The 15098-nt window shown below is 36.0% G+C and overlaps 1 protein-coding gene across 1 annotated transcript; it reads left to right on the forward strand.

Annotated features, from left to right (window-relative positions):
- Positions 1–133: 133 nt before the first annotated feature.
- Positions 134–6355, forward strand: dld (deltaD). Its single transcript, XM_026202740.1, has 14 exons — positions 134–269; positions 1417–1492; positions 1961–2040; positions 2120–2188; positions 2290–2359; positions 2539–2639; positions 2750–2890; positions 4008–4109; positions 4245–4435; positions 4518–4688; positions 4766–4955; positions 5060–5197; positions 5284–5373; positions 5904–6355. The coding sequence occupies exons 1-14, from the start codon at positions 231–233 to the stop codon at positions 5967–5969; spliced, it is 1524 nt and encodes a 507-aa protein (XP_026058525.1). The 5' UTR covers positions 134–230; the 3' UTR covers positions 5970–6355.
- Positions 6356–15098: the final 8743 nt, after the last annotated feature.

A 15098-nucleotide genomic window follows, 5' to 3' on the forward strand; every position in this document is an offset into this window, starting at 1 on the left:
ATTAAACCGTAAAATAAGCGTACAATTATTTCTGACTTCTCTTTACCATAGACAGTAAAAGACAATACTAGCTCTTCACAAATTATATGAAGTTTCTCCTGCAGGTTGAGAGTGACATCATCAGGCAGCGACTCTGATCGCTCTGCGTTCTGCGCATGCGTAAATCGACGAGTCCTTGGACACAGCGATCACTGTAGGTGAAGCGGTCTCGCGAGGGACGTACAGTCAAAATGCAGACCTGGAACCATCTGTACCGCACACTTGCCACGGTAATGACTTCATTTGGCTCAGAACATTGTACTCTGGGTATATTCATACTACGTTAGAATGAAAAGAAAACATTGTAGGCAGAAACGCAATGTTATTACTGCGTAGGCCTAACATACTCGCTTGTCTGCCCATAAACACACACGGAGCGGACTGAGTTGATCTGTTTAGGTACTCGAATTTACTTGTATTTGTATTGTACTTGTATATATTTAAGTTATTGAAATGTATAATTACACAACTAAGAATCTGATCTGTGCTCACTGGTGGAACTTAAAGGGGTGTATAGTTTACCACATCTGTGGAGATTTTTGATAATTTGCCACATAGGTCATATTCTGATCAAGGTAACCTACAGACTTTTAGACATACTAAAGAATATATACTGAATAAAACGCATAACTTACCTAAAATATGCCAGTGATGTCTAAAGTGCACTCTGGGCAGACATAACTCTCGTTTTTAAGACAAAGCCACATTTAGGGAATATTTAGTTTGGGAAAGAAGTGAAAACTTATTTAAAAATATCATTCTTAGTTATGCAGGTGCTTTCTTGTACAAAAATGTGGGCATGTTTCTGTTTATATGTCTGCTCTCAATTATGAGTATTAGACTTGCAAATATAAACAGCATTGGATCAGTTGGATAAAAGAAATATCCTTTGTGCCTTTTGTCATTGGCTGCTCAATGGTAGTGATTCTTAGTCTAATAATCAAAACCCTGGGGGAATTTTTGTTTTTTTTTGTTTTAACTGGTCATTTCTATTTTTCTTTTTAATATTGAATCTTATTTTTATTTCCATTTTAGTTATCTTAATACTTTAACTATTTATTTATTTTTTATTTCAGTTAGCGTCCAAATTTTTTTAAAGTTTTTATTACTTAAAAAAAAAAATCTAATTTTTATATGATGATATTTAAGTCCTGCCTTTTTGGAACATAATCATGCAATGGCTTAATACCTGTGATTAACTTTCTTTTGACCTTTATCCCTTTAAATGCTGACACATTTTTTATTTTTGTCTCATTCTCCCTTTTGGATTATTTATTTTATTTAAAAGTCTATTTAAATATTTTGTTTGTCATGGAGAAGCAAAATCTGTATAAAAAGATAAAGTTTTGTTGTTTCTATTTCTTTTGTACAATACAGCGAGGGCAGCACCTCCCCAACAAGCTTCATGGAGCCACAGTCTTGTCGTTGAGAACGTATGCTGACAAAGCACCAAGTAAGACAACTAAAGCCCTGTTCACACTAAGAACGATAACTGTAAAGATATATTATTTTACCATATTAGCGTCCACACCAGCGGCCGATATCGTCTGTTTTTTCTAAGAACACAAGCATCTACCGCTTTAAATTCTCCAGCTTGTGACAGCAGGATTGATTCTGACTGGATGTCAATGATTTTATCGTTCATCAGCTGGGGAAAAAATTATTTTGGAAGTTATTCCAATGATATTGTTTCTCTGTGCCTTTATTGTTATAGCTGTGGTGTGGACTCCGCTATTCTTTAATATTGAGAACGATTTTTAGAACTGTATCTTTATATTTGTAGTTATCATGCTTTATGATCATATCTGTACTGTTATATTTATAAACATTCAGGCATGACCTTTAACAATAGACAAGCTAAATGATATGAAATGCACTTCTACGTAAATCCGTGTTGAAACCATCATTTGTTCTGTCAAAGTTGATGCTGATGTCACAGTTGTGGGCTCTGGACCCGGAGGATACGTCGCCGCCATCAAAGCAGCTCAGCTTGGCTTTAAGGTATCACTTTGGCCCCCGGATCACAGATACCATCAGCTTCTCTTTGACTGCGTTGGTAACATGCAAACTTCTTTCACAGACAGTATGCGTAGAAAAGAACGCCACTCTTGGAGGAACGTGCTTGAACGTGGGCTGCATCCCGTCAAAGGTTTGTGATTTAAAAAAAAATATTTACCAAAAATGACTAAGTTTTGCCTAACTTGATCTTTTTGTTTGTTTGTTTGTTTGTTTGTTTTTTGCTCATTTAAGGCTCTGCTTAACAACTCGTACCTGTATCACTTGGCACACGGAAAAGATTTCGAAAGCAGAGGCATTGAAAGTAAGTTCAAGTGTAAACATGAGATATGGGTCCACATATCACATGTTACTGTGTCAAGGATATGCAGAAGCCAATCGATTTGAATAAGGCCATTTGAGCTGTAATAAATTAAAGAGGTTTAGTTTTTCTGTTTGTTTCAAGTCATGTCTGTCTTTTCATCATGATTTCTTCTACATTAGTTCAGGGGATCTCATTGAACCTGGAGAAGATGATGGCACAGAAGAGCGGGGCTGTCAAAGCTCTGACCGGAGGAATCGCACACTTATTCAAACAGAACAAAGTGAGATTCAGGATTTGTTTTTCTATGTGTTTCCAGTGGTAATATTTAGTTTTAGATCAAAACACCTTTTAGAGCCATACTAAAACAATTTTTTTTCTCACAATCCCTAGGTAACTCAAGTCAACGGTTTTGGACTGATAACTGGCAAGAATCAAGTGACCGCAAAGACTGCTGATGGAGAACAGGTCATAAACACTAAGAACATCCTCATCGCTACTGGATCAGAGGTCACCCCCTTCCCAGGCATTGAGGTACATCAACAATAAACAAGAACATCGCTGATGACACACGGACATCAACATTTTGATCAGTTTTGCCGAGCAACTTTGCTTGAGCACTTTCCCATTGAGAATGGGTAACAAATTTCTGTCTTGATAATTTACATCGGTTGTGGGCCATGTGTTGAATTTTGAGATTTTTTTTTAAATTAAGATTCATACATCATAAAGCTGAATAAATAAGTTTTCCATTGATTTATGGTTTGTTATGATTAGGGCTGGGCGATATATCTAACTATATAATCATGCGCATCTAGTCAGTAAATCTGGTTCCGTGATTACCGCTAAATCGCCATCACATGCTTATAATTGGAGCAGCATTTAATAGACAGAGCCGTAGATCACTGACAAGCTACGCAATATCACGTTCATTATCCCAGATGAATCGCCTTCGATAATGAACGTGATATTACGTAGCTTGTCAGTGATCTACGGCTCTGTCTATTAAATGCTGCTCCATTTGAAAAAGCAGGTGATGGCAATTTAGCGGTAATCACGGAACCAGATTTACTGACTAGATGCGCATGATTATATAGTTAGATATATCACCAGCCCTAGTTATGATTAGGCAATATTTGGCAGAAAAAGCCCCCACCACAATTGTATTTTTTTCACCATTGTATAAACTAAATAGTCAAAATGTGCTTTTTACAGTTTTGTCTTGCTTTTCAAAGAACAAATCAATTACAAAACAAAAATTTAAAAAATATTTATTGCACTGAAATTTTTTGTTAACATTCTAGCACACATTATGCCAACAAAGCACAATTTAACTTAAAACGAATAAGTTCGTAAAAACTGAAGTTGAAAGATGCGAACGAGGCAAATATTGCATGTTCGTAACAATCACATCACCCAATTGGCATCTATGCATTACATTGCGTGTAATCCAATTGCATGAATAAATTCACTTTTGGTGTGCGCACTACTTTTAAAGCGTCTCTCTTTTGTTGACAACAGCCTGTTTATAAGCACTGCTTCTCATTAATTAAATTTGAGTATTTGTGATTTGATAATTGCGATAAGCCATATTGCGATTTCAGGATTTTACTGTCTGCTGTCTTGCATGATTATGATCCTCTTTCGATAGATTGATGAAGACACCATTGTCTCGTCCACCGGCGCTTTGTCCCTCAAGAAGGTTCCAGAGGAGCTCATCGTGATTGGAGCTGGAGTCATCGGCGTAGAGTTGGTGAGTAGGCAATTGGTTGCGCTGTTTCATTCCATAATATTCACTCTGTAACTGCTTGTTTCTAACATTTTAAGTCATTGATGATGCTTCTGAAATGGGTTTTTGATAATGGAGGTCCATTCTGTTTGTTTCCAGGGGTCCGTGTGGCAGAGGCTTGGTGCCAAAGTCACAGCCGTGGAGTTCCTCGGCCACGTCGGTGGAATGGGCATCGACATGGAGATCTCCAAGAACTTCCAGCGAATTCTCCAGAAGCAGGGGTTGAAGTTCAAACTGAGCACCAAGGTGATGGGCGCCACCAGGAGACCTGACGGCAAGATCGATGTGGCGTGAGTGCAGCGTTTATTCATCTGCTGTTTAGGAACTAATTCATCTAGTGCTTTTGCCCATTTTCTTCTTTCCGCTGGTTAGTGTGGAAGCTGCAGCCGGCGGAAAGAGCGAGACCCTCACCTGTGACGTTCTGCTGGTGTGCATTGGCCGCCGTCCCTTCACCGATAACCTCGGCCTTGGGGCTGTCGGTATAGAGTTGGATAACCGCGGAAGAATCCCTGTCAACGGTCGTTTCCAGACCAAAGTGCCCAAGTATGAAGATTTGAAATGAGTTTTCTTGTATGCCTTGCGACTGACAAGTCCTAATATGTATTGCAAATCTCTTATAGTATCTATGCCATTGGAGATGTTGTAGCCGGACCCATGTTGGCCCATAAAGCAGAAGATGAAGGTATCATTTGTGTCGAGGGAATGGCAGGAGGAGCTGTCCATATCGACTACAACTGTGTGCCCTCTGTTATATACACGCACCCTGAGGTCGCCTGGGTCGGCAAGACCGAGGAACAGCTCAAAGAGGAAGTGAGCAGACTCGTTTGTGTTTTAGCACACCTTTCTATTTAAATGCATGTCATATCAAAACATTTTTCTTCTTATATACATCAAATAATTGGCTATTTTTCCAGGGCGTGCCATATAAGGTTGGCAAATTCCCCTTCGCAGCCAACAGCAGAGCTAAGACGAATGCTGATACAGACGGACTGGTAAAGATCCTCGGCCACAAGGACACAGACAGGATGCTGGGAGCACACATTCTGGGATCGGTAATGATCTGTCTGCTTTGCTTTTCTTCTGTAAGAGGTCATTTTTAATTACATGATAATTCATATATTCAATATTCATTTGACAGGGGGCAGGAGAGATGATTAATGAGGCTGCATTAGCTATGGAATATGGAGCATCGTGTGAGGATGTTTCAAGAGTGTGTCATGCCCATCCCGTAAGTGTCCTGAATATATTCTACTGATCTCATTCTATTTAATAGACATTCTGAGGAATGAGCACATTAAACTTGACTAATGTTGGGTTTTGTTATTGTAAAAGAACAAATCAATTACAAAACAAAAATGTAAAAAATATTTATTGCACTGAAATTTTTTGTTAACATTCTAGCACACATTATGCCAACAAAGCACAATTTAACTTAAAACGAATAAGTTCGTAAAAACTGAAGTTGAAAGATGCGAACGAGGCAAATATTGCATGTTCGTAACAATCACATCACCCAATTGGCATCTATGCATTACATTGCGTGTAATCCAATTGCATGAATAAATTCACTTTTGGTGTGCACACTACTTTTAAAATAATGAAAATAAAATATTAACATTAATAATTTTTTTGCAAAGTAATATAATTAAAATTAATTTATTATTATACATGTATTTAGAGACCCTTGCTAAAGCAATGCACAATATTTATTTAATTTTCTTTACATAAACGTTAATCAAGATTTTCCTCTTTTCCCAGACTGTATCAGAGGCCTTCAGAGAAGCTAACCTTGCGGCTTCGTTTGGAAAAGCCATCAACTTCTAGATTTTCTTCATATACACTTGTATATAAATAAAGTATCTTCTGCATTTTTTTTTTTCCAAACAGTTCACACAATCTGGACTTTTTCAGTCTCTGGGCTTTCAGATGTACCCTTTATGTATTCATCCCGAATAACCCTGTAAAACACCTAGTCTGTTATTTAAATGTCCTTATAAAGGAGTTTGGGTCTTGTGTTAAACTTCGCCTGACTGAGAAGAACATGATTTGAACTTTATAAATCAGTGTTGTTCACTGTTGGGTTACATGTAACACATTTTATGCTGGTGGTCATAAATAGTTTCCTGAAAACCAAAGCAATAATTGTGACATAAAATTTGACTTTGGCTGTACTGAAATACACAGGAGATAAATAAAGAGGAACATCATTATGCAGTGTTCATTACTGCTTTCATAAGGAAGATATACTTATAAGACATACAGTGAGGATTTGAAAACATTTAATGCAGTTTGTGGTGGGTTTTTAAAGGGATTGTTCGGATTTAAAATATCTAAACAACAGAGATGGGCAGTATTTTAATTAAATTTATTTGAAATACGTATTTAATTACTAAACATGTCATTTGTATTTTGCTGGACAAAAAAAAAAGTAATTTGTGATTAACTACTTTGAGAGACTTTTTCTCGATTGGTTAAACAAATTTTTTGAAACTATACCTCATGCTCTCAAAACAGTAAACACGAATCCATAACTTCTAACCCAAATCACTAAACTTCCTGTTCAAAATGAAGCTCTCCACTCAAAATAACTCAATCTTGCTGCAAAACCAAACTTTTCACTCGGATATGATACACACACTTCAACACAGTTTTACACACTGATGTGATAAATTAAAAACAATACTACAAAACCCAAAACAAACCAGTAATACGTTGTGTTGCTTGTGTTTCTCCCCCTCGAGGAACTTTTCACATGATGAACACGAGTGTATACATTTGCACATTTTCTATTACTTAATATACTGTACGGTACAATACAACAAACGAAACTGCCTCTCCAATAATATTCTGCCCCAGTATCACATCTTTTGTCTGGGACAGTCGAATCTCGAATGTGACGAAGAAAAGTGAGTGTTTGTCATTGTTATTACTTGGAGTTATGATCAAGAATAGAGCAATACTGTTGGTATACAAACTGCAGTGCTTTATCAATACGTTTCTGCATTAGGCTAACACATATATCGGGATTGTTTGGGTGTTTACCACCGAGCTGTGGGCTAGTAATGGTGAAGTAGGGCTTCTGTTACTCACCTGTGCTGCACGCAGTAGATCAATCACAACAGACTGCGTCATCAGACCAATCACCGCAGTTTAGCGTCACGCGGAGGAGGGGATTGGAAATTGAATCGAAAAAAGGAAAATATAAATGCATATTTAAGACAATGAAAGTGTTTTTTGACCTTGCATGCATGCATAAAAATAAACACAATAATAAAACAAGCAGTTTAAAAAATGTGAAAGTAATTTAAAAACAAATAACTTATTTAAAAGGAATTTAAAACAATTAAAAATAGAAAATAATTTTACATAAAATATAGTGAATACGTAAAATACAGTGCAATCAGTTCCAATAGTATGTTCCTGCACAACCGGAGGCTGCAGATTCAGGACCGCAGATCTGGGCCGCAGTTCTAGGACCCTAGTTTTTCCTGACAGCGCCACCTACCATACTGGACGATATAGCGATGGCTGCAGTTTCAGGACCGCAGTTCTAGTACCGTTGGTTTAGTTTGCAGTCACGTTACTTTGTATATAGCATCAATATATTAATCTCAGTAACATTTGTTTTTAAATGTGATTTTTGATTCAAAATGCAGCAGAGGTTAATTACTAAGTGTGCTTTGAGTCACAATTTTAAATTTAAACATGAATTTACACGAGATATAAATGAAATATCAATTTTGTAAAATTGATGTATCAATTTTAAAACAAATTTAAAAAATTAAGAACCTTAAAAGTCTTAGTCTCTTGAATTATACAGTTTATTGATTAACCTACTTAAGGTGAATTAGCTCATTTTCAGGTAAGTTAAAGTTGGAATCAGCGTATGGAGTCACTAAATTACTGCCAATATTTTAAAAGTTGTTGAGAGGCAAGACAAGACACAAGAATGATTCGAGAATGTTTATTTATATACATATATATACACATACAGTACAGACCAAAAGTTCGGAAACACCTTCTCATTCAAAGAGTTTTCTTTATTTTCATGACTATGAAAGTTGTAGAGTCACACTGAAGGCATCAAGGGCTATTTGACCAAGAAGGAGAGTGATGGGGTGCTGCGCTAGATGACCTGGCCTCCACAGTCACCGGACCTGAACCCAATCGAGATGGTTTAGGGTTGAGCTGGACCGCAGACAGAAGGCAAAAGGGCCAACAAGTGTTAAGCATCTCTCGGGGAACTCCTTCAAGACTGTTGGAAGACCATTTCAGGTGACTACCTCTTGAAGCTCATCAAGAGAATGCCAAGAGTGTGCAAAGCAGTAATCAAAGCAAAAGGTGGCTACTTTGAAGAACCTAGAATATGACATATTTTCAGTTGTTTCACACTTTTTTGTTATGTATATAATTCCACATGTGTTAATTCATAATTTTGATGCCTTCAGTGTGAATCTACAATTTTCATAGTCATGAAAATAAAGAAAACTCTTTGAATGAGAACACAACTTTTGGTCTGTACTGTATATATATATATATATATATATATATATATATATATATATATGTCATTTTTGCAACAACATCACAACAGCACCAAAGTGAACCCCTTTTCCCTTTTCCATCAGTTGCTGCATGGATAGAATGGCTGTAGGCTTCAACTCTAGAGAAAGAGAGAGCGAGAGAGAGAGATAAATAAGAAACATTTGTTTAACATATTCAACTGGAATATATATATATATATATATATATATATATATATATATATATATATATATATATATATATATATATGAAAAGTGAAAGTCCTTGCAGCATGTGGTGCATCTCTTCAATTCGGGCAGGGATCTCCCTTTTTGGATTGTTATATCTATCTTGAAAAAGAGAGAGTGTACTTGTTAGAATATTTTGAGATCATGAAAATATCCCTAGTGCCTTTTTTAATCATCTCTCCTACAATGAGCCTAATCAAATCCATAAAATACCTTCATATTGGCCATGCAGAACATGACAGAAACTAACACATGATAGCAATGTATAACTGTATGTGGAGTAGACCTGCAGATTAGGCCAAATTGTAACAAGCTATTAAAATTGCCAAATGCCTCATTTATCATTGCAAAACAATGCCAAAACAAGTCTATTAAGCCAGTATTCACACTAATACATTAAGCTGCAGGTAAATCTTACAAACCTTACATCAACCAGGCTCTTGTCATCTGATAAGTTTAATTAATGTGCAGGCTAGATTCACTTATAATACTTCGTCATTAAAACACAACAAGGATTTATGACATCATAGCCACGAATTAACGTCGTAGTAATTAATAAAACTAGGTCACAAATTCTTAATTTGGTGGGAATTAATTATTAATTCATAGGTAGCAGTTCTCACTATGTAAACTTTGCACCGTTTAAACGTTATAAAATAAAACTTAATTAAATATCGGTACTCACCGTCTGACTGCTGTCCACGTCGTCCATCTTTAATTAGTGTTGATCCAGTACAGTAGGTGGCGCTGTCACAAAAATACTAGAGTCCTAAAGCTGCGGTCACAGAATTGCGGTCCTGTAACTGCAGCCTCCGGTTGTGCAGGAATACCCTTCTCATCAGTTCGGACATCGCACAGTGCTCATTCAATAAATGCACAGCTAAACAGATGAGTTTTGAATCTAGATTTAAATGTGACTAGTGTTTTAGCACATCTGATCTCTTCTGATTCCAACTGCGGTAACTAAAGTAACCAAAGGGGGACTCCTCTTGTTTTGTGTGAACCCTTGGTATTTCTAACTGACTCGATCCTAATGATCTGAGTGCTCTGTTAGGTTTATATTCAGTGAACATATCTGCAATATAGTTCAGTGATTTATAGACAAGTAAAAGTACTTTAAAATGAATCCTAAATGTAACTGGAAACCAGTATAAGGACCTGAGGACTTGCTCAGATTTTCTGGTTCTAGTCAGAATCCTGGCAGCAGCGTCTTTTTGGGAAGGCCGGTGAGGAGTCCATTACAATAGTCCATCCTGCTGGTGGTAAAGGAACAATGAACAAGTTTCTCCAAGTCTTGACTGGAAACAAAACCTCTGTTTCTTGCAATGTTTTTTTAGATGATAGTTATGCTGATTTAATTACTGCTTTGACATACTGAAACTAAGATCTGTCTCCAGAATCACACCAAGATTAAGGAGACATGGAAAACATGCAGTGTTGGGGGGCCTCCAGGAACGTGGTCAGGAACCACTGGCTGTGATGTGATCTTTGTTTGCAACTATCTTCGTTTGCAAAATTGAGCAAAAACAGGCTATTTTGTGTATAAAATGTAAGTCACTTATTGGTAACCTTATTGAACTTATGTAAAATTATTATTACATTTATCATGCTGATATCTGCCGAAAACAGCACTCTTTGTCTGATATAGAAAAAGTATAACTAAATAAAAAAATCTACAAGTATAAAAAGCATACAGAATCATTTTGCCTTCTGCAATTTAGAATGCCTTGAAATAGGGTGACCAAAAGTGCCATTTTCCCAGGACACGCCCTGGCCAGGATTTATATATTGTCCCAAAAATCCAGGTTGTGGCTTTGGTTTCTCAAAAAACAGACTTGCATTCTTGTGGAGATCAGTCTTGCCAAGCTTCCTTGGAAGGACACGAGAACACAGAATTCACCCTAGATGGGCTGCGACCTCAATAATATCAATATCAGTAATAATATAATTTCTGAAAACCATTTCCACAGAAAAATGGATCAAAATATTGGATTGTCTAGCGTTAGGGTTAAAGAACATGTTATTTATACGCTGTGTATATAAATGTAATGGCACTGTCTCTGTCGCCTAATTGCTTAAATATTGTTTGTATTTTTGCATTTTCAAATGACAAATTACTTAAGTTTTAATTCTCACATCTTTTTTTTTTTTTTTTTTTTTTTGTATTTCAATTGAAATACATTTGATCAGCTTGTATTTGTCATTTGTAACTAAATACTTTTTGGTGTAATTGTGCCCATCTCTACTAAAGAATCTGTGGCATGTTGTCAGTTTACCACAGAAAATAAATTTGACTCGTCCACCAAAAACAAATATTCCTTTCCAGTGACTTCAAGTACATAGCATTTAGTAACAGAAGAACTGAACTTTGAAGATTATTAACTGCAGAAGTCATTTTTTCTAGGGAAGTAAACATCTATAAATTTATTCTTAGGGTTTACAGTAATCCTGCATTTAATTTTAGAGTTCCCATAAAAAAGTAAAATATTTGCCTTTTTTTTTTTTTTTTTTTTTTTGCATTTTAACATTTGCATTAGCTAGTGTCAGCAAATAATTTCATATAGAAAAATATGATTATTATTATTATTAAGACAATATCATAGGATACGACAGGATTTGATAAAACACTATTATTAATTATAATATGAACATGATTGTGATAATAATTTAGCCTATAAATTCCTAAGTTCCATTTCATGTTACGCTAGTTCCTCCTTCAGCCAGCAGAGGTCAATATCTCCTGCACACACACACACACACACACACACACACACACACACACACACACTGCTATTCACTCCCTCATTTCCATTAATACTGGCGTGACCAAATATGGTCTATCACGCTGAAAACATTTCTTTGAGTCTGACAACAAGATAGTGGCCAAAACTTGTCTTCTTTTCAACAGTTTAATCTTGTATAATTTGAAACATTACAAACTTGTTAAATATGTTTAAATGTATTGTGCTTGTGCAATATAATCCCTAAAAAATAAATGCTAATGGGTTTGTCATTTTTCTTACCTAATTTCAAATTAGTTTTAAGTTTCTAAATACATTCTGGGGGAAATGAGTATGTATCTACTTTAGATACTTTGTAATAAACGAATGAAGAAGGGGCCTCAAAAGAGGCCTCCAACCAGTTTGGATGAACTTAGTCTGAATCCTTGAATCGCTGAGATCTCTGTGTGTTTCACAGCTGTGACGTTCATAGCTGACATTTTCTCAACAGCCTGGCTTCTAAATTTATTCCTCAGCAACAATTGCTGGTGTTACTGCTGCAGGACATTGTTGAACAGATGGCGATAAAACCTGTTATCACTTCATTTGACAAATTCCAACGCCCATCCTTCCCGATTCATTTTTTATTGTACCTGAGTACATACATTATTTTAGTTTTCTGCAGGGGCTCATAATCTGGTAAAAAGTGAATAATTATATTAAATATAGAATGAAAATAAATAAAGAGGGTTGCATCAAAATCATGACAAAGCTTTTCACAGTTATCAAATCAAACACTGCAATCTAATTAAATGCAAATTTTGATGCAGAGCATGTTTCAGAGAAGCGTGACACTGTTTATCTCTTACTGCACAGCCAATGTTCAATTGTTTATATATATATATATGCATTTTAGCAGAAGTTTTTATCCATTAACACTTAAAGGGCATTCGGGCTATACAATTATTATTATTCTTTTTTTACCAGTATGTTTGTTCCCTGGGAATCGAACCCACAACCTTTTGCGCTGCTATCATAATGGAGGAACACACATGTGTGTACATACAGAAGGGATCGAAAGTTTGGGCACCCCTTGCAGAATCTGTGAAAATATGAGTAATTTTCAAAAAATAAGAGAGATCATACTAAATGCATGTTATTTTTTATTTAGTACTGTCCTGAGTAAGATATTGTACATAAAAGATATTAACATTTAGTCCACAAGACAAAAGAATTGCTGAGATTATTAAAATAACCCTACTCAAAAGTTTGGAAACCCTTGGTTCTTAGTACTGTGTGCTGTTACCTGATGATCCTCGACTGTCTTTCTGTTTTGTGATGGTTGTGCATGAGTCCCTTGTTTGTTCTGAACAGTTAAACTGAGCAGCGTTCTTCAGAAAAATCTTTAAGGTCCTGAAGATTCTTAGGTTTACCAGCATCTTTGCATATTTGAACCATTTCCAGCAGTGACTTTATGATTTTGAGATACATCTTATCACACTGAGGACATTTGAGGGACTCAAACACAACTATTTAAAAATATTCAAACATTCACTGATGCTCCAGAAGGAAACAAGATGCATCAAGAGCAGAGAAAACTTTTGGAATTTGAAGATCAAGGTAAATTGTACTTAATTTGTGGACCGGGAAAATTTTGAAAAAAGAAAGAAAAATTTGGCCATCTTCATTGTGTTAAAAAGTTTTCACCCCCAGCTCTTAATGCATCTTGTTTCCTTCTGGAGCATCAGTGAATGTTTTAATCTTTTTAAATAGTTGTGTTTGAGTCCCTCAAATGTCCTCAGTGTGATAAGATGTATCTCAAAATCATAAAGTCACTGCTGGAAAGGGTTCAAATATGCAAAGATGCTGGTAAACCTAAGAATCTTCAGGACCTTAAAGATTTTTCTGAAGAACGCTGCTCAGTTTAACTGTTCAGAACAAACAAGGGACTCATGCACAACCATCACAAAACAGAAAGACAGTCAAGGATCATCAGGTGACCACACACAGTACTAAGAACCAAGGGTTTCCAAACTTTTGAGTGGGGTTATTTGAATAATCTCAGCAATTCTTTTGTCTTGTGGACTAAATGTTAATATCTTTTATGTACAATATCTTACTCAGGACAGTACTAAATAAAAAATAACATGCATTTAGCATGATCTCTCTTATTTTTTGAAAATTACTCATATTTTCACAGATTCTGCAAGGGGTGCCCAAACTTTCGATCCCCACTGTATATAAGTTTGTTAAATTTACAGTTTATGCATAGAACACAAGAAAATACCACTTGAAAACACATTTTGTTTATTTATGTACTTCTAAATATGCATCTTTTTGTATTTATTACATTGTAAAATACATCTTTTTGTGAATACAGTATACGATTGTTGGGGAGTGTAACTTCAGACACTGAAATGCACAAACTATTGATTTTTTTTCCATCCCATGGATGCTACATGATATTGCTATTCTATTTTAAGCTTTACAAGGCTTTCAAGTGATCTCCGTGAAGCCTGCATAATGCTGTGTGTTCTGATTTCATTTCTGATCATATTCATGAGCAAACCATCAATTTAAAGTGAAGCACAATGTGCACTATAGAGTACAAGTTTTCATCTATGTAATGGCAACATGATGGTATCTGAGAGCTGTAATGCTCACACACACTACTTTCAGATGATAGGTATTGAACTCTAAAGGAGCTCAAGTCAGTTAGCTAATTGCAGATGGACAGACCCTCTGTTTTTAGTTACCCTGTTTTGAATGTTGTTTATTTTAAACCAGTTTCAATTCCCTGAATTATGCTGAACATCAGACTAGAGCAGCATTTGATGATTTATGATTTTCCAGTCATTCAAAACGGGTTAATCTTAATGTTTTCCACATACATGACCATTGAGTAGCAGAATTAGAGTTTTATTCATGGCGAAGGCTACTTCTGTAGAAGAGAGTGTGACAACCTAAAACTGTGTGTGTGTGTGTAAATTAACTTGAGGTTTAGAATATTTATTTGTTTCCACATTAATTTCACATATCTAGTACAAATATGGTCGTGTCATTAATACAGTGTGTACTTTATTTTCAGCCTAGAAAAATAAAAATGTGACAACAAGCTGCATATGAACATGCTGTAATGGCTTGTAACATGTGAGGGACATGTTATAACACTACCAAACACATCTATACAGCATGGGCAAAGATAACACAGACAGAAAAATGCAGAGCCACACACACACACACACACGTTTCCCTCCACGCACAGCAATCACAGAACAGGAGATAAGAGCCAGTAAATTTCTTTTAAAATTCTTTCTGATTATTCAAGGTCTGTAAGGACTGTAAAATGATGTGCTTTATACTGTTTCCTCACTGGTGGTTGAAATGTGAGTTAATCTGACAACAATGCAATCATCTCTCATTGGAACCACTGGTTAGCCTCTGCTCTGTTGGAGTGCGTT

The sequence above is a fragment of the Carassius auratus genome, chromosome 25 (assembly GCF_003368295.1).
Source record: "Carassius auratus strain Wakin chromosome 25, ASM336829v1, whole genome shotgun sequence".
In the NCBI taxonomy this organism is placed as follows: domain Eukaryota; kingdom Metazoa; phylum Chordata; class Actinopteri; order Cypriniformes; family Cyprinidae; genus Carassius; species Carassius auratus.